General features: G+C 38.2%; 1 protein-coding gene across 1 annotated transcript in view; it reads left to right on the top strand.

Moving 5' to 3' along the window:
- Positions 1-310: 310 nt before the first annotated feature.
- brinp2 (bone morphogenetic protein/retinoic acid inducible neural-specific 2) overlaps positions 311-18,979 on the top strand; it is a 143,510-nt gene continuing 124,841 nt past the window's right edge. The window contains exon 1 of the mRNA XM_053329350.1: positions 311-717. Within this exon, the coding sequence (XP_053185325.1) occupies positions 311-717 (407 nt within the window). The remainder of the gene's footprint in view (positions 718-18,979) is intronic.

Raw genomic sequence — 18,979 nt, 5'->3', positions numbered from 1 at the left:
TGCTCTCTTTATGGCATGATTTCTTCAGAGGAAAAAAAGCAATGCCCCCCTTTGATCTCTGCACTTAATTAATTTTCATGCTTTAAAAAGTATAATTATGTGTTGTTATGTAACACACTGGAAATAATTACATCGCTGTAAATTCTGTAAAGTTTTATGATGTTGCCTTTATAATTCCAGACTGTGGATATATAGAATAAAACAGTGTTTCAGCCTCTTATTAATATTTTTCTTGGTTTTCAGGCCATTGGGAGGTGACTGTCAGAAGAAATGCCGGTCCCAGTTGCCCTAGTACATCACCACCGGGACCATGGCGACTCCTTGGCCAATGAGAAGAGACAGGTGCTCCTATGGCTCCGCCTCCCTTACTAGATGGTCGACGTCCTCCTTGATGCTCCTATGGTTGCCGTGGGTGTTGCTATGGCTGCCGTGGCCCGCCCGAGCTGAACAAGTAGGCGGCGGGGGTCACGGAGGGAAGACGCTCCACAGTTCCTTGTCGTCCCCTTCGTCGTCCTCCTCCTCTTCATCATCTTCTTCTTCTTCCTCCTCCTCCTCGTCCCCCTCCAGCACTTCGGTGTGGGGTTTCAACACGAGGCAGAGCGGAGGGCAGCTGGACTGGCTGCTGTCGGAGAAGGGACCTTTCCACCGATGTCCGGAATACACCGAGTTCAGAGAGAGGTTCCAGCAGGGATTTTCTACCAGATACAAGATTTACAGGTGAGTGTGTTTGTGTGTGTGTGTGTGTGTGTGTGTGTGTAGAAGGATTTAGAGGATCAACAGGTGGAGGGAAAAAAAAATGTGGTCTCACTTAAATCTAAGTGAGTGTCAGGTTGAGTGCTGGGGGGTCTTCTCAACCTTTTTTGGCTTGTGACTTCTTAATACAAAGACAGCTCTCCTATAACTTCATATTACAGGTTTATGAGTTTGGAGGTGTTCAACTGAAGAGTGATTCTCCTTTGTCAGGTTTGTCCCATTTGTCCCATTAGAGGCCGAAACAGTATTAATTAGGGACTGACTGAGCAAGTCCAAGAGTCATATTTTAATACATCATTTAATAGTGATAGGAAAACATATCTTATTAACAAAATTACAGCCATACATTATGTGTACTTGCTTGTTCTTGTGTAGGATCACAAGTCTTTATCAAATACTAATACAAAAGACAAAATACATACAGGCAAAGGGCAGCAGATCAAATCAAGCTCCTGTTCTATCTGAACTGAGGCTGAGCTGCTAAATATTGACCTCTTACATTTATTAAGTATATTTAGTAAGTAATTAGTATATTGAGTAAGTATTTAGTACATATATTTAGAAAGTACATTTATATTTTTAATATATATATATATATATATATACATTGTAGATAAATTAGATAAAATAAAGGAGGAAATAAAATTGTATACATACGCAAAAGCAAACAGTAGAAGTCAATACTGTGCTATTTATTTATTTATTTAGTACACATAAATCATTGACATAAAGGTTGTCATTCATCTCACATCTGCATTAGTTGAATATGGCACTAACTTCAAAATTCAATCAAGCCCTGTCTGTGTATAAGAACAAAAATATGTTGTGCATCACTTTTACTCCAAACATGTATTATTGTCAGGCACAGCTCTTTGTATTAAAATTTGCCGGGATGGGAGGAAATCTAATTCCACTGTCAGCACTGTGGGACAGCAATATCCTCTATCCTGTTGTAAAAAATGATTCTGTCTCCAAGGCTAAACGAGAAAAAAAAGAAGAGGGAGAAGTGAAATATTTGTATTCAGTGTTTAGTAAAGTCCACCAGCTTTCTTCAATTCTCTGCTCATACATCTAGGTCAGTTTTCTCAGTTCAAAGTCCTGTTTTTCTTCTACTGATACAGCATGTTTGGATGTTTCATTCGCTATTCGTTTGGAAATGAGCTGTTTGTGATGGATTTTCTGTCTTTATTTTTGGCGTCAATTGGTTCAAAGCTCACTTACTGCTACTGTTACGCATGTGGTCGTCGCTAATTTAACTAAATAAAATTTGTTCTGAATCAAACTCTTTAAAGAGCGACTAAACATGGATCAGAGGGAATGGTAAATGTATGATGTCTGAGAGATTAAAGTCAGAGCTTTAAATACTTTCAGCGTAATTTGTGAATAGATAAAAAGGGAAGCAGTTGTTAATGTTGAGTGATGAGCACAGAATCGAGTGATGAAACTGTAACTCTGTCACATTTTCCTTCAACCCCCCCACCCCCCAATCTTTCTGCTATTTCTCTCCACTCTGAGTTACGAGTTCTGCAGGAACAGAGAAAATGTATTGCAGACCTGAACTACTGGAAAGACAATTTATGAGCATTCATTACAACTTGTAATATAAATATATATTTAAATCAGATATTTATTACAGTCATAGAAACATGCCTGTCCATACATTCAGCTGTCACTTACCTCAGGCACTGCGATTCAAAGATGATACAGGATTATGTCTTGTCTTGACAGCTCATAACTCTTAACTCATAAAAAAAAGACAAAAATCATTTTTATTGTTCAAATTTGCTAAAAAGTCTGCAGAGCTGCAGCATTTAAAATGTGGAGTCAAACGCATCATTGAGTTTCACAAAGATTATCATTCACAATGAGCAGAAACCTTTTTTCCTTATCGGATTAGATACAATACAAATCAACATGTGTTATGAATCAAAACAGAAGAGAAATCCAGATTACTGTCATTGTGATCTGCAGAATATGAAGGATCAGATAAGGAGGATACTTTTAATGTTTTCATAGTCACAGTGGTGCATTTGGAGTGTTCTCGCCCCATGCAGTGACTCATATGAACATTATATTTCTTTTGAATATTTGATAAGATAAGATATTCCTTTATTAGTCCCACAATGGGGACATTTACTGTACTGCAGCAGCAAAGTGGATAGTAAAACTAGAAGAGCATCAATAAAAAAGAATAAAGAACAATAAATGATAAGTAAAAAGCAATAAAAACAACTGTAGTGAAAAATATAATAATAATCATGATTTCTTTCAACTTTCGAGTATCCTTCCTTGAAAAATCAGTCATTTCAGGAAATGTCCAGACATCAACATTTGTCTATGACTGCAATCATAATCATCCTTTTCTCCACCCACCTAAAAAACATGCTGCTAGTGTTTTATGCTAAGCGTCAATATCTGGTGAGGAATACAGATGATTACTGTGGACAGATATCCAAATCAGAGAGAACAAGATGCTCAATGTGGATAAACTAACCCTAACTGTGTGTTCAGACAGAACACTAAGCAACTTTTAGATATGGCGCAATTACATCTAAAGTCAATAGAAAGATGTTATTAGGCACAAATTCACTTAGGATTTGACATGAGTTGAAAAAGTTTCAACTTTGGGGCTTTTATAAATCTGCTCCCTAAATGTACAAAAACGAGTGGAAAAGGAAGAGAAAAAACTTTTTGTTAAATTTTGAGTTCAGTTAGAAGCAGATAGCCACACAAACAGACTCCCACAGGCACTTTCACTTGTTGGCGGCTGGTGCTAGCTACCTTACAGCTAACATGTCCGGTGCTTATAGCTAGCTTACATGTTCTACATTGTTCCAGCTTAGATAAACAAAGTCACGCAAGGCAAAAATTCACATTGTTTTTGTCTGGACATACCATCAGATGTGGTAATTATGGCTTCAGAAAACTAAAAAGAAAGCAAACCCAGCCATTTTTTTTTTTTAATTTACACTTTTAAAGTTGCCCAATCACTAGGAGGCAAATAAATTCAAACAGTCTCATATATGAACACGCAATACTTTGTTTGGGGTTTTTTTGTGATTAACAGAGAAATGTATCGTGGAACCTAAAACTACCTCAAGTTACTTGCCAAAAAAATTATTTTGAATCATTCTCTGTGATGACCTATTCTCCCTTTTAAGGCCAAACTGTCCCGTCTGTTGGGGACAGTGTGTACCGAGACAGGAGTTGTCTCTGTGTCCACAGGCTATTTGGCTGTGCGGTCTGTAAAATGGTGCAGTGCAGGACCACTTCGGTTCATGTCCACCCCTGTCGCCATTATCATTACTCCAAATTTAATACCAAATGTGATATTCGCAGTATCCGCTAGAGCCGCAATTTGAATTTCCATTTCCTCAGCTTGGAATATATACAGTATCCAATATTTTTTCATAATGCCTGTCATTTCCTCTCCTCCTCACTTCATGAGCTCTTTAAAAATAGATTCTCTTAGCTCGTAGCCTTGAAAGTTCTCACAGCCGTTTGTACTGTCAGAAATATAGGCTTGCCTGAAAATTATGTTTTAATTATCTATGGCTTTTTTTTTAATTCTTTGACTCTTATGGGAGATGACAGTGACGGTGTTTTGAAGTGAATCATACAGGCTCTCTGTTATTTTTCCCCTTCTCTCTGCCTTACTGGCTGTCTTTTGCTAACTTTAATTCATCCAGGAAAAGTCAGTGGAGCATGGGAAGATATGTGACGGCCCCGGTTGGCACTTATACAGTCAGTAATACTCACAGCCGGAGCCTGTCTTTTACGACCGCAGTTCTACTGCTGCTCCTTGGGTCACTTGGACAGCAGGAGGTTAGAAACGTCTCATTCACAGGCACTTTAACAGCTACTTATAGAAAATTGAGCCTTTTAGCTGACCACCCTCTTCTAAAACGGAGCTGTTTCTCTCTCAAACTCGCTGTGTTTTACAAATACAAACTGACAGCGTTTTCCTGTCTCTGTCACTCCTTCTTCCTCCTTCTCCCGAATCCTTTCCGCTCCTTTCCGTCTGTGTCTGCCTCAACCTGAATCAAATGGAAATGACAGCATCACTTACAGATGAAGGGGAAATGTAGTGAGAAATGACAGGTGTAGGTTTCGGGACAGATTGTCATAAGACTCGGGACGCGTTCAGTGATCAGTGAGAAGAAGACATGACAAACTCCACCTTGTGTTTTTCTATCTCTGAGAAAGTTTTCAGATTTTTGGAGATTTTTCCTGCGCCCTCTCCTTTTTTTATGCTCAATATAGCCATAAAACTAAACCCATTTAATTGAGTAAGATAGTGTATACTGTCTCAGTGAATAATATATGTCCTATATAATGCATCATTTACATGGACCATTTGCATTTGTGTCATTGCACCATGGCTGCATTTCCCCTCCTCTACCATTATAATTCCTTCTGTCGCCAATGGCAACATGTGAGTCACTGGGTTTGTGCAGTTACCTTACGTTGCCTCTGCTTGACTTTTCTCCTTATTTTTTCCAATGCTCACATAACGCATGCAAGCAGCCAGCAACTTCCTCATGATCGATACTGTGTATGAACCTTTCAGCAGAATTACTAAAGTTCATCAGAGCAGCTGAAGTTGATTTATTGGCAAATGTATAATCATCATGAGGGTGATGTATTTCTAACCCTGAATCATCTTTGTCTAAAGATTGATATGAAATCCTGGCTGTAAGATAAGATTAGATATATTAAGATGAACTTTATTGATCCCCTGCATCAAAATGTGACAGCAAATACAAGTACAGATGCATTTTAGTTAAGTTTAAAACTAGAATAATATATACTTTTGAGCATCTGCTGTAAAATATACAGCATGAAAAAATACAATACAAAGAGACAGAGACCAAAAAACTGTGACTAATGCATAGAGATTTCACTTTATTAGTGAGTATTCATGTTGAGACAGTAACAAGTAAAGTGAGGAGATGTTACATGCAAAAGTATAAATGTATAATTAAGATGCTTGCGTCTATGTAACAAAGGGACTGTGTGAAAATGGTCAAAAATATGGTGACTAAATAAAAAATCAAGATCCTCCACAGCATTTCCTCCTTTCATTTCCAAAAACCTCAAACATCCTCCCCTAAAATTCAAAATAATATAGCAACACTGAATTATTACAGTTAGTTGCCCCATTTATTCCTGAAAGTGCATATAACAATTTTATTATACTCACACTCACACACATTAGAGGTAGAATTAGCAATTACCCAATTTTGCCAAAAATTGTGTATCCTGTTGTGCAAATGCTCCAACCACTCTCTCTCTTTTTTTTTGAACCATGAGCCATTAAATAAATGGCTAATAGCGCTGTAGCTGAATTGGGGAAATAAACACAGACTGCTGAGGGACGTAACCACTGTATTTTAAGTGCCACCACCATGAATGACACATTTTAAAAGTAAATATAGTGCAGGAGAGCAGAATCAGTAGAGAGTCATACTACTAAGCTATGCTACTAAGACTATTTACAGAAAACATAGTGACCCTAAACATAGGGGTCGAGGTGCATGATTCTCACTTGGAGTATGAGAGGTCCTGGGTTCAAATCCCGGACGAGCCCCCAAAGAAGGAGGACAACACACATATTTGAATTCACAAAAGCAAAAGTAATTAATTAAGCTAACTTATTTACATAGCTAAATCAAAACTGGTAAACTGCTTCTGCCTGATGACTTTCACTCTGTTTGGTTACTTCCTGGAAAGAGGAGAGAAAAACAAGGCAAGCAGACAAGTCAGGCAGAGCATAAAACAGGAGAAGTCATCACAACATAAAATGAAAAACCCAAAGTAATATAAAAATAGAAAATAAGGACTCATGAGAAACATCCAAATACCTAAAAGCAAAGCAAAAGCTCTGTAGCAGCTATATAATCAAATTTCCTGCTGTGTTTACTGGGCATCTTCACATTGATACACACTTCTCAGTATCACTTAGTCAAATTTAAAAAACCTATCAGCTGACATTAGCTGTGCCCTACCAGCACATCTCCATTGTTTTGGCTTTAATCAATCTATTTCTTTACTTTCCCCATGAGTGGCCTCTTGTTGCCAAGGATGTTGCTGCCAATGAGTACACTGATATCCAATCCTGTTGATGTCCTCAGTATTTAAGGAAATGTGAGGCTTTTAGCAACCTGATGCTAATGTGTAATTGTCAATTTTCCAGGTTGACAGCGACATCAAAGGTACATTATTTGTCACACATACAGTTTTACAGTGAGATTCAGCCTCTGCATGTAACTCCACACACCTAGTATTGAACCCTTGAAGACCTTCTTGCTGTGAGGCAACAGTGCTAACCACCAAGCCACCATGCTAACTCACCTTCTATTTATAAATGTAGTTCTCCGCTCCAATGTCAGATTATGTGGTGGTCAACAGAAGTAATATGACTATATCTCCTCATCTTAACTTAACCAAACATTAAACATTGTGACTCCAAACCAGACAACTCTCATATGAATGTTTGTGCAATATGGTTTTTGGAAGGCATTGATAAACTGATGACAAGGGTGTAAAAATCATCTCTGGGGTAATATGGAACGCAATAGAAAAATAAAAAACCCAAATCAAACCAGTTTCTTTAGATTGGAGGACTTTTTGGAACAACTCAAAGTTGAGTCTGAGTCACTCTGGCAGGTGAAGCTCTTCACTTCACTAACTGTCAGAGGTCTTTGTGCGCTAAGCCTTCCTGCACCGGTGATAAAATGTGTTCTTCTATTTCCCCTTTAACAGCTTTTAGTATAAAGTTGTCCTCAGTTGCCAAGTAACTAGCAGAGCTGGGATGCTGAGTGAATTCACTCGTCACTGAATGAAGTTTTGAAAGCGAGAAGAGGCTTCATTTCAAATTTGGATGAAGTCATGACTCGGTCGTTCCTAACAGTAGAAATGATTCACCTCGCTTCATTGGCTGCCCTCTTTGTGTATGTACTTTGTAAATGCACAAATTTCTGAGATTGTTTTGCTTTTCATATAATTGTCTCCGCATCCCCCCGTTACCCACGACAACAAAGCACTTGTACATTTCAGCCAACACATCCTACTCCAAGTATTACTCAACAACACTGGCACACTTCCTTCCAATTTGTATTGAAACAATGAGAGTGGCGGTGAAACAAGGCCAACGGGGGCCTGACAACAGGGGCTACATGGAAACAGTGCCAAACCAGGATGTAATGATTACTTCTCACTAGTTTTTTTCTTACGTTGGATCTGCATAATCATATTTTATATTACACGATTTTAGAAAAATACATTACAAGATTTCCTTTTTACTTTTATACCTTTTTTCCCTCTTGTTATAGTATCATTTATCACAAAAGAGGAGTTCAATTGGGAAACATTAAACATTTTCTGTGCAGTAATGGAAATGCTAATCAGTGTAATTCTCACTGGAGTAATGAGGAACATCATTTTATGGAGATTTTGGAGATAATGTACAAATGGATAGATGAATGAAAAGACTGATCAAAGTCATAATGCTTGCAATTAGTCTATAATTATAATTATATGTGCGGGTAAGTCATTATTTTACATACCATGGAGCAGCGAGCCTGCATTAAGAGATAAGTATGATGACTGTATGGTCACACAAACATATTTGGTGTAAACAGTGACTCCATTACAATGTATAAAAGGCACTTCTCTACTTCTCGTACTTGTGTGACCTCACTAATGCTTATATCTGATTATCATTAAGGAAAATGAGTGCCGGCAGGCTTTACCCTGCATTAACTTTCCACAGAGCAAGAGCAAAATTGGCTGCTCTCATTAGCTTTTTATAAGGGGTAATGGAGATGGGAATACATGGTAGCCACATTTTCCTGGGCTAACCGTAATCCTTTAAATCCTTTAATCTCATCATCGCACAAGTTACATCAACCACTATAGCCTTAAACACGCTGGAAAACTATCAATAGATGGGGGTCGTGATGTCTGCCCTTCCTGTGAGTTTGCAGTTTTGTTTTAAAGCTGTAGTCTTTCAGGAAATCCCACTCAAACTCCATGCTGGAAGGGGATTGTTTGAAGGTAGTGAACTATTAGGTACATGTGTGCAATCTAATGCAATCCAATACAACTGCTCTGCCATAAATTCTAATCTCATGAAGGCTTGGCTGTAAATTAACTGAGCCCGTTTTACAGTAATGAGCTCTGTAATAAAATCCTACACTGTTACAGCTTTCTAAATAACTATATTGAAGCAGTCAGTGCAACTTCAATGTAATTTATTCTATTGTGAGACATTAGCTGAGGTTGGTATAGGGCACATAAAGACTTCAAATCAAAAGTTTAGGACCTGACTTGGGATTTGTATTATTTGACTTTTACAACACCATGAAGCTTCTTCTCCTTTATAACAGTGTCTTTTTTTCAAATCAAGCAATTCTAGCATCTTCTTCAGGCATTTTTTCTTCTGTTTAACATGTCAAACAAACTCAAGGACATTATTACCTTGCTCAGTTGTTTCCAAATTGTGGTCCGGGGTCCACAAGGGTTCCCTAATGGGTCCCCTGAGGATCTACAAGCAGATTCAGATTAGTTTGCTTTGACCTCTATCTTTCTCTGTAGGTTAGAACAATGACACAATGAGACACAACATCTGCTGTTAGTCCACCCATCGATTAGTTGGCCAGTGGGAAATAAATCAGTGATAATTTGGATATACTGACTGAAAATCAGTCACTTATCGAGCAAAAGGCCTTCTAGTGTCTTTAAAGTGTGAATGTGTCTGCTTTCTCTCTGTTTTAAAACCAAGGCAACAGGGATAGCTTTGAGCTTTAGACTGTTGTTGCCATTTTCACTGTTTTCTGACATTTATAGACAAAGCTTTTATTTGATTAATCAAGAAATTATTCAACAAGTCAGGAGATGATAATGAAAATAAAGAGCCCTAATCTGCTGCTGTCGTACACCTACGTGAGAACAATTGTCTAGTGTGTGTGTGTGTGTGTGTGTGTGTGTGGGTCCCTGACATTAAACGATTTCAGGAACCCTTGATTCAAATATCATTCAACCAATTACATTAACTAATAATACTTTTTTTTTTTTTAAGGTCTGGCAGTTGTTAAATGATTTGGAGCCCTGAAATTATAAAAACAGGTTACTTATGTGTTTGTTCAATTTATTTTTAATGTATTTATTAATTAATACAAAATAAAAAAGATTAAATGTTCATTAACAAAGACATGAAGTGAAATCTGAACTCACTCTTTTAGGTCTGAGTCTTTAAAAAAAAATCAATCAGCATGATGGAGAAACTTAACGAGCATACTTTGACCAAATGAATTGCTCTTCATCCAATTCGCACATTACCTCACCTGAAACTAATGCACAGGGGAGTGTCATCTGGCTGAATGTGGCTAGGTAAGAACATACCAGTGTGGGCAATAATCACACTGTTTTTAATTTTCACCTGTCTGAAATGACAAAGATCTGTCAAGCAGTTCTTATAGAGACACAGACGGGGGTTCTCCATAATTTTCACTTCTATTTCCGGTGGATTTGAGAAACATTGATGGGGGCAGTGGGATGATTAGTGGGGGTGGGGACCGAGGGGGGGGCTTCTTCTGTGGTCCACAACATCAGAGACAGTGAGAGCTCAGTATGGACAGAGCAGCAGGGCAGAAACAGGCCTGTGGCTCTGTGATGGAAACAGTTAGGAGGGAACAGCCTGCACAGCGGGAAACACAGCGAGCATGTGTGTGTGTGTGTATGTGGTTGTGCATGCATGTATGTGCGTGTGTTTGTGTGCGATCGAACACATGTGGGTCACACACTCGCACTGACACACACACATGTACACAAACAAAGAGGGTCTTTGCAGTCTTTTTGATATGTTAACCTCTCTATTTCAGAAAGGGATGAAACAAAAGAGGCGCCAACTGCTGCGCCCACAACCACTGGACTTTAACACCAACTGGGTTCAAACACTCAGAGAGGAAGATGAAGAGACAGAGAGAAAAACACAAGCAGTGAAAAAAAACACAGATATGCATACATTTAAGTAAAAGAACAAGAGTCACAGTATCTTTGGAAGTATGTTACTATAATCCACAATAATAATCCCTACACACACACATATTGCTTGTCAGAGCATAGCAGACTCATTAAAAAAAGAAAAAAATCAATTCAGTGATGATTAGTGTATTTTTTCTCGAGGGAGAGGGTTCAATTTTGTTTTGTAACTGAACACTGAAAATCATTTAGATATGAAGTTTTGGTTTGAATTGTTTTACTTTATTGGTGCTGCTGGGCAAACTGGTAACCACCACCATATCAGTCAAATCAATGCTGTTAATACTCCATGCACCACCACCACCACCATTCCTCTCCTTATTGTTTTCATCATGTCGCCTACTTGGATCAGTCGTAACCCCAACAACATGAATTCTTATCCTGTCATTTAGTAGAGATGTGAAAAATGCTTCCTCAAAATGTCTAATCAGGAGGTGGATAATAGTTTCAGCAAGCAGAACATGTGAGTGCACATTTGGAACAGGCATATGGTAAATTGGCTCTCTGGTACATTAACATGGTAATTAATCAAAAGGTGCTACAGCAAATGAGAAGATGAAAAAGCAATAACGAGTTGTCTTTTTTAACATCCCTGCATACATGTGCTACATGGTAATTTGGTACTTTAAATAAAATTGAGCCAAAAAAAGATTATAAATGCAGTTGTAAGAACAATACATTCCACTCATATCTTGGGATGTTTGATTTAAAAGGAAAATTAGTTTTATTTGAATTCTAACTATTGTAATTATCTATTGGATGTCAGTAAACACATGGTCACATCTATAGTTTTACATAGATTAGCATGCTAGGCTAACAGCCCGTCAGCTGTGTGACTTTATGATATCTGATGTCTTTTCAGAGTACGCAAACACCGCAAAAAGCATGGTGCTGTTAAAGTGGAAACACTTTATTTTATAATCCAAGGGTTGCACACGACACAGCACAGCTATACTAAAGATGCTAGCCATGCTGACTAGCTGCTAGCCACCGTGCAGGCTGGTAAAATCCAAAAATATCCAAGCCAAAAAAAAGATAACACAGCTTATCTTTGTGTCTATGCTTAGTGACCATAATATAATGACAATAATACACTTCCAAGGTGTGCTGATATGGAAGATAATAGATAAACTTGTAGGAATCTTTTCCTACACCTCATGTCTTTCTTCACCGTGCTAGCTTACAAAGTAAAGAAGAATAAGTCCATGTCTTCGTTTTTTCACTGCAAATTCCAGGAATTTAATTAAGATTGAATGAATAGTATGTTTTCAGTGGAGGTTTTAATGGAGACAGCAGCTCTTTGTGTGACAATATTTGTTGGTAATGAGGAATTTGATAGGCTATCACTATGTGGCTGAAAGTTGAAGCAACACAGACAAAAGATGACACCCAGATATTATCATTACTCCCAGAGTTTGAAGAAATGACTGTAATAATGTCAAATAACTTACTTACTTTTATCTCTTGATACATATACCAGATAATCACTTGCTTCAAACACAAATCACATGGGATTTGTGTTTAGTTTTGAGTCACTGAATGAGTGTTTGTAAGAAACAGCACAGAATTGGATTTTCTCTTTCACTGCTTTGATTTGATTCGGCAAAAAAGAAGACAAGAACACTGATGTGCCTGGTCACCCCCAGGAGAAGCAGTTCACTTCAGTTCTGTCAGCTTTTGAAAGTAGACAGAATCCAACCAAAGACTAGGGTTACACCAGGGCCTTGGGTAGTGAAATAACCTATTGCGCTTAGGGGGAAGTGATAATGAACAATCTGCCACCTTTTATAGAAATGAGCTTGGCAGTGATAGTTGGGGGTGGGGGATTGGGGGTGGGGGATTGGGGGTGGGGGCATCTGTAAAGCATCAGGTGCATGCAAAAAAGGGACCTTGTTCTTAGAAAGTAAATATCTACAATTATAAATTGATTTGGAGTTGTTTGAAAGCAAGGTAACCTTTAATAGGAGCTATTTTCCATCAGAAAGAGGCTTTGTATTCAAACTGAAATGCTAAATTATCAGAGCAATATTTGTGTGAAAGATAGACAATTTAGAATGTGTCTTTGTGTGGAATTCTGTTTGGCCTCTATCCAGTTTAACATCATGAAATAATGCACAGACAAAGTATTGATTCAAACACCTTGAGCTTGTCAGCTCACAAAACTCACAAAGAACTTCATATTTAAAGGAATATTTGACTGAAAAATGTCACGAATACTGCAAATTCACAAGATTATATTCATGAGCAGTTATTACAATGGATGTCAGTACGAGACTAGATGCACCAACACATCCATAGCACACTTCCCTCATGTTGATTGATATTTTCAGTGTGCTGAAAAATCCACTTGAACAACTACTTGATTAGTATTCTTATGTCCTTAATAGACTTCATTCACAAAGCCCTCCACTGCTGCACTCTGTTCCTTAGATACCAACCTTCCAACCCAAAACAGCTGTGATTTAAAAAAAAAAAAGAAGCTTTTTTAATGTTGTATTTTGTGCTTTTATTGTGTTTTTAATTTGTATGGTTACTCATCTAATTCCTCATGTGATGGGGTAATACCAGACAGGTTGTGTATCGATTAGAAAGGGTAAAGAAAGTAGTTCATGTAGTTGATTTGGACGTCCAGATTCATGTAGTTTTCAGACACATTTGAAATGAATTTGCATGGTTCTCACTGAGCAACTTTTCATCTCTTTAACTATTTAAAACAGCAAACAAACACCTGTCAAGCCAATCACAATTAAAAATTCTCAGTCACCATGGGACAAAAGGGGTTAACAGCTTTTTATGACAATGTTCAATGTATTCATGTATATGTGAGTGAGTGCTTCTTCCCCTAAAGCAACAAATGTATGCAAAAGTACAATAATTAGCCTTAAATGCATTTTTTATTCTGCTTTTGCTTACTTATTTGAAGTTTTTAAGCCAAAACAGAGACAATCTGAAAGAGACCGACATCCCTACTTTGCAAACACATCATGTCTGCATGTCAAAGTGGATACTTACTAAACAGAAGATACAAAAATGAGAGAGAGCGAGTTGTGGAAAGTACATTTCCTAGTTTTGATGTATAGATTCCCAGTAGGACCTAGTGCGAAATGTGGAAAGTAGCTTCACTAAGTCCCTTAGAGAACAACCAGGCACATAAATTCATACATGCATACATTGCAAATATTTGAAGACCCAACACACTTACACCTCAGCCTCCTGCTTAGTGTGTGTGTATATGTTTGTGCTTGAGAGAGAGAGAGAGAGAGAGGTAGATAGAAAAAGAACTTGGAGTACATGGAGAAAATAAAACATCAAAAAGAGCTTTCTGTCAAAGAAGATTACATTAGATACAACACTGATGGGATGGAAATCCAGGCAATATTTTCCTCTTTTTTCATCATCAAAAGATTAGGTTTTCAGAATAAAACCCTCCACTCTCCCCTCACGTACAACCCCCACTTAAACACTTATTCAGATAACCACAGCAGCACACTGTCTACTTTGTTCCCTATGGCCTTTCTCTCTGCATCTCTCTGTAAGAAACATGTAGGAATGAAAGCCAATGAGTTCAAAGACTCAGCGGATCTGATCTGTGGGATTTGATTAGCTCATGTTTATGTTGAATCAGACTTTCTGCTGTAACTTTAGATTTCATTCACCCTGAACTTGACATATGAAAAAACATCGAAAATTGGACTCCTGTGAATGTTTGCAATTATTTTTGGTTTTTACTCATTTTTACAAAACTACCCAATTTCTTTTTAAATTTTGAAAGATCAGTTGCTGAGATCGTTTTCATCCAATCATTTTTGTCAATATGTACTTTTAATGTTTCCTGCTGCAAAAATAGACTCCACTACAGCATACAACAATTGGATGTCGTGTGGCGTGGATAACTTCAAGCCTTTCTCCTGGAAATTACTCTCACTTAAAACTAAATTGCACCTGCAAAAAATATGTTTCACCAGAAATGGAAAACTGGCTGAATTACATTTTCTTCCAAATAAGGACAAAATGTTATTAATTAACGTTTTTGTCAACTGGTTCAAATGTTGTTAGTGAACATGAGTTCAGACAAGCTCCACAATATCTTACCTTGCTTCACAATGTCTACTAATAGAAACTACAGCAATATTAAACCTTTTAGACCTTTACACCTTTAAACTTTTTGTTTAGGCACTGGTCACACTTGGATAAGGGTTAGTGAAAACTGAAACTGAGACCATGAACCAACCGGAACCAATGTGATTTTATTGCCTGAACACATGGGATGCAAACTCGGGTTTTGCAGCACAATGTCTGCTAGTAGAAACTACAGCAATATCAAACCTTTTAGAACTTTAAACCTTTTGTTTAGGCACTGGTCCATTTGGCTAAGGTGAGGGAAAGATCATGGTCTTGGTTTAATAGCGAAACTATCAACATGAACCAAAGTGCTTTTATTGCCTAAATGCATAGGATGCAAACTTGGGTCTGTGGTGTCAAGGTCCTGCATCTTAAATGTTCCCCATCCACCCTGACCTCCTTCCTCTCACTTCAGAGATATACTGTGTATGTAATTAAAAAATGTTGCCTGGAAATAGGAATGAGTATCAGTACTTGATACCTTTGAGGTATCAACCGAAACAAATCAATACCAAGTGGTATTGAAACATCAAACAATACTTGCAATCATTCCTTTCTGCACCCAGAGCTAAAAAAATGACTGTTTGTATGGACTTGCTCACAGCGTTCTTCGATTGAATGTGATTTAATGTGCCACAGCAGCTTAACCCCTTCTGTGGTGGCATTTTGTGCAATCTTATGCTTCTATTCACATGATTGATATTGAATAAAGTACTCAGTTGGTGTCAGTATCACTATAAGGGTACTTGGATTGGTACTGGCGTTGTCATTTTTTAAACCATACCCAGGCCTACCTGGAAACATAATCCAGGCAGTGATTATGTTTGTCAGCACAACATAATTGGGAATGTAACTGGGTTGTGTATTAATGTAATTCCTAGTAGACAGAGTTGACAACTTAGAGAAAACCTTCCAGTGTATTTTTGCCAGGAAAACATGATTTCACATCCAGTTTTCACCAGTTTTTACCAGTAAATACAAAGAATGGGTTTGGATTCAGATGATTGGTATCAACGCCATTAGGGGTAGGTCTGAGAGGTGTTTATCCTCAACTGTTCTAGCTGTGTGAGAAATTACCCCTTCCAGCACTTGCTAAGTATTCATTTTTGAGGGAAGAACCATTTTGCCTCAGATGATTTAGTAAGTTAACTTCGGTTTCGGTTCAGCTGTGTTTGCATTTGTTAGAAAAATTGTTGCCTGGAGCTTCATTCACAGAGGCCCAGTTCATCTCTTACTCTAAGGTGGATAAGAGTTTGCCAGTGCATGATAAGCAGTGTAAAATTAATATTAAACTGAGCTGATTCGTAATTTTTTGTAATTTGTCTTAGCAGCCGACTGTCTGCTGCCAGGACCTCTTCCCATTGCACAGATACCCTATGCCTTACTGGCCTGACTAGAGGATACAAAGTCAGACACTACAGTAAATTGCAGTTCTCTCCAATTGCGAATGTTAGAGTTCCTTGACATAGTTTAGGATGCAAATATATAAATGTTCATTGGGGTTCTGTTGGGTAACCAAGCAAAACGGCCGGATTTGAATGAAGACACAAAACATCTTTAACTCTTCCTCACAAAAACATGATTGATTGTTAATAAGAACAGTCAATAGAAACAAGGTAGAGGTTCCTGGCACAACTTCACCTACTTCCAAGGTGCATGGAGAAGGAAACTAGTCTCAAGAAAGTCAAAGCTCCAGTAACACTTGTAGTACAAACTCAATTAATAGACCAACCCTATTTTATGATTCAGCTATATCTTTCGTTAGTAAGTCATGTTGCTGTCCAGATTGACTTCAGTCAAGAGAGACTACTCTAAAAATATAGAGTTGAGTTGCATTTGGACTTTTTTATCATTACAAGGGCATTTTTAGACTTTGTTTGAAGCCCAGACCCAGATTTGCTCAGAGAATGGAAACCTTCATTATGCATTTTTTTACGCAATCATGAGAATCCTTCCAACAAACCACTTGGACTTGACTGCACACCACTTATCCATAGCAACATTACATCCCATCAACATCTCAAATCTGTAAAGCCATTTTTGTAAATTTGGAGACAATCTAGAAATACTTTTATTATTGTTTGAGTTTAGTGGGTAGCATTTAAGAAACAAAGACAGTTTTTCTTAGTCCATGCATTCCCACCACCAAGCTAAAATGACTGCAGTGATCAGTCCACTGATCCGTGTTCAGACAATCAGACTACTTAACCAATCGTTCTGTTCAGCTTCCATCCTGTGGAGCCTTGTCTTTCGCATCTTATTTGGACTCCAATGTGCTGAGCGCAGAGCACATTTCAGCACCACACCAGAGTTCAGCAACAACTTTCACACTTCGGCAGACAAAACATACTCTTGGGTAGAACTGCCTCGGGTCAACTCTCCAAATGTTCCAAGCTGAAAAACACCTTGAAAATTAGGTGGTTCTAAAATGTTGGCAGCATAGAAGCAGGGGACACACAGTATAGCTGCAGCTAATTGGGCAAATAAAGAGCCTGCTGATTAGTGATTGGCACCCTGTGGTGAGCGTAAGGGTTGGAGGAGGTTGATTTAGTCTTAGATGATAGAGTGAACCAGGGGGCAGTTGCCTTTTGAATTTTAAATAAAAGGAAGCAGAAAGAAGCCAAGAGGGAAAGCTGGGGTTGCAGTAATGAGCCTTCTTGATTTAACTTGTGCTAAGATCCATTTATCTGATTTGTACATTTCAAACCTTTTGCCAGTGGACTTTTGGAATCTGACAAGAATGCTATTTGCTGGGTTATTTATTAGACTAATACATTACTGGGTTCATGTTTTAAAATCAAAGACTGATGATGATATTTCCAGCAACACTGTCCTGTGTTACAAATTATTCTGGTACTGGTGCTGCAGTAGAAATTATCAATCACCAGACCTCCAAGGCGACAGCAGAGCCAGACAGTGACTAAAGGCCTCAACATGCTTCAAACACAGGGTTTGTCGGATCGTCTGACAGGTTCTGACAGTTTTTGTAATGTTCCAAATCAGACCATCAGTGAATAGCAGCCCTTTTCATGCAGCAGATGTCCAGATATGTGGAGCTATGAGAATAAGACAGCTGTCTTTTTTTCATTTTTCACACAGCTACTTCCATGAATGATTTTATGGATGAGAGACCACCCGAAAGTGTGTGCTACTATCCCCATTTGTGTGATTAATTGGGTCAAGACTTCAAAGTCTTGTCACAGGACACGGGTCTGTGAAAAAGATTGGGGAGGCAGTGTGATGCAGGAGACAATGATGGCCTTTCACCCCACCTGCAAGTGTGGCCATTCAGGGCAGGTAGAAATACTTAAAGGGAAATTTAGCCACTTTTTATGTGGATTTCAAATCAGAGTCGATGGTAAATGTGGTCAAGTGAAGCAATGAATTCCTCAGTGTATGCTACATTGAGTTTTTCACAGTTTTCTTGCTCACGGAGCCGTGCCTATATGTATCAATCGGCCACTCAGAGTTAGTGAGTGGCCGATTGAGAGTACAGACAATGTTTCGCACACAAAGTTAGGTAGTCAACAGAAGACACATTTTATTTCTATAATTAGCAGTGTTACATATCTTTACTGAAGCTTATTTTCATTTTCAAAATGTTTTTCCTCATCGAGTCCAGTGTACAAGGTTTCTAACACAAACGGTGCACTGGAGTTAGTTGGACCAATGTGGACCAATCCAAACCTACCTAGAAGTGTTGGAGCTGGTTTCAGCTTGTTTTGGGAAATAGTTGTGCATGAAGAGGTGGAAAAACTGCAAGCAAATGCTGTTTCTTTGAAACACTGCTCCACCAACAGGACTTTGCTCAAGTTGGAAGTAGTGTAACATTAACACTGTCACTGATGTGCTATGTATTCAGCATTGATATCTGATGTAGTATTCTGTTAGAAAACAAAGTGAGATTTACAAAGCACCAGAAAGTGCTTTCAGTTTGTCTCCATTTTCCTGGATTCATCACTGGTCAATGGTGTAGCCGAGCTGAATTTAGCTTAGTTGCAGCTCTAGCTTGGATTTTTTGAGATTTCAATCAATCAGTTAATCGATCAATCTTTATTTG

Source organism: Scomber japonicus, chromosome 12 (genome assembly GCF_027409825.1).
Source record: "Scomber japonicus isolate fScoJap1 chromosome 12, fScoJap1.pri, whole genome shotgun sequence".
Lineage (NCBI taxonomy): Eukaryota > Metazoa > Chordata > Actinopteri > Scombriformes > Scombridae > Scomber > Scomber japonicus.
Note: the sequence above shows the minus strand (reverse complement) of the source record. Positions and strands in the feature narration are given on the sequence as shown.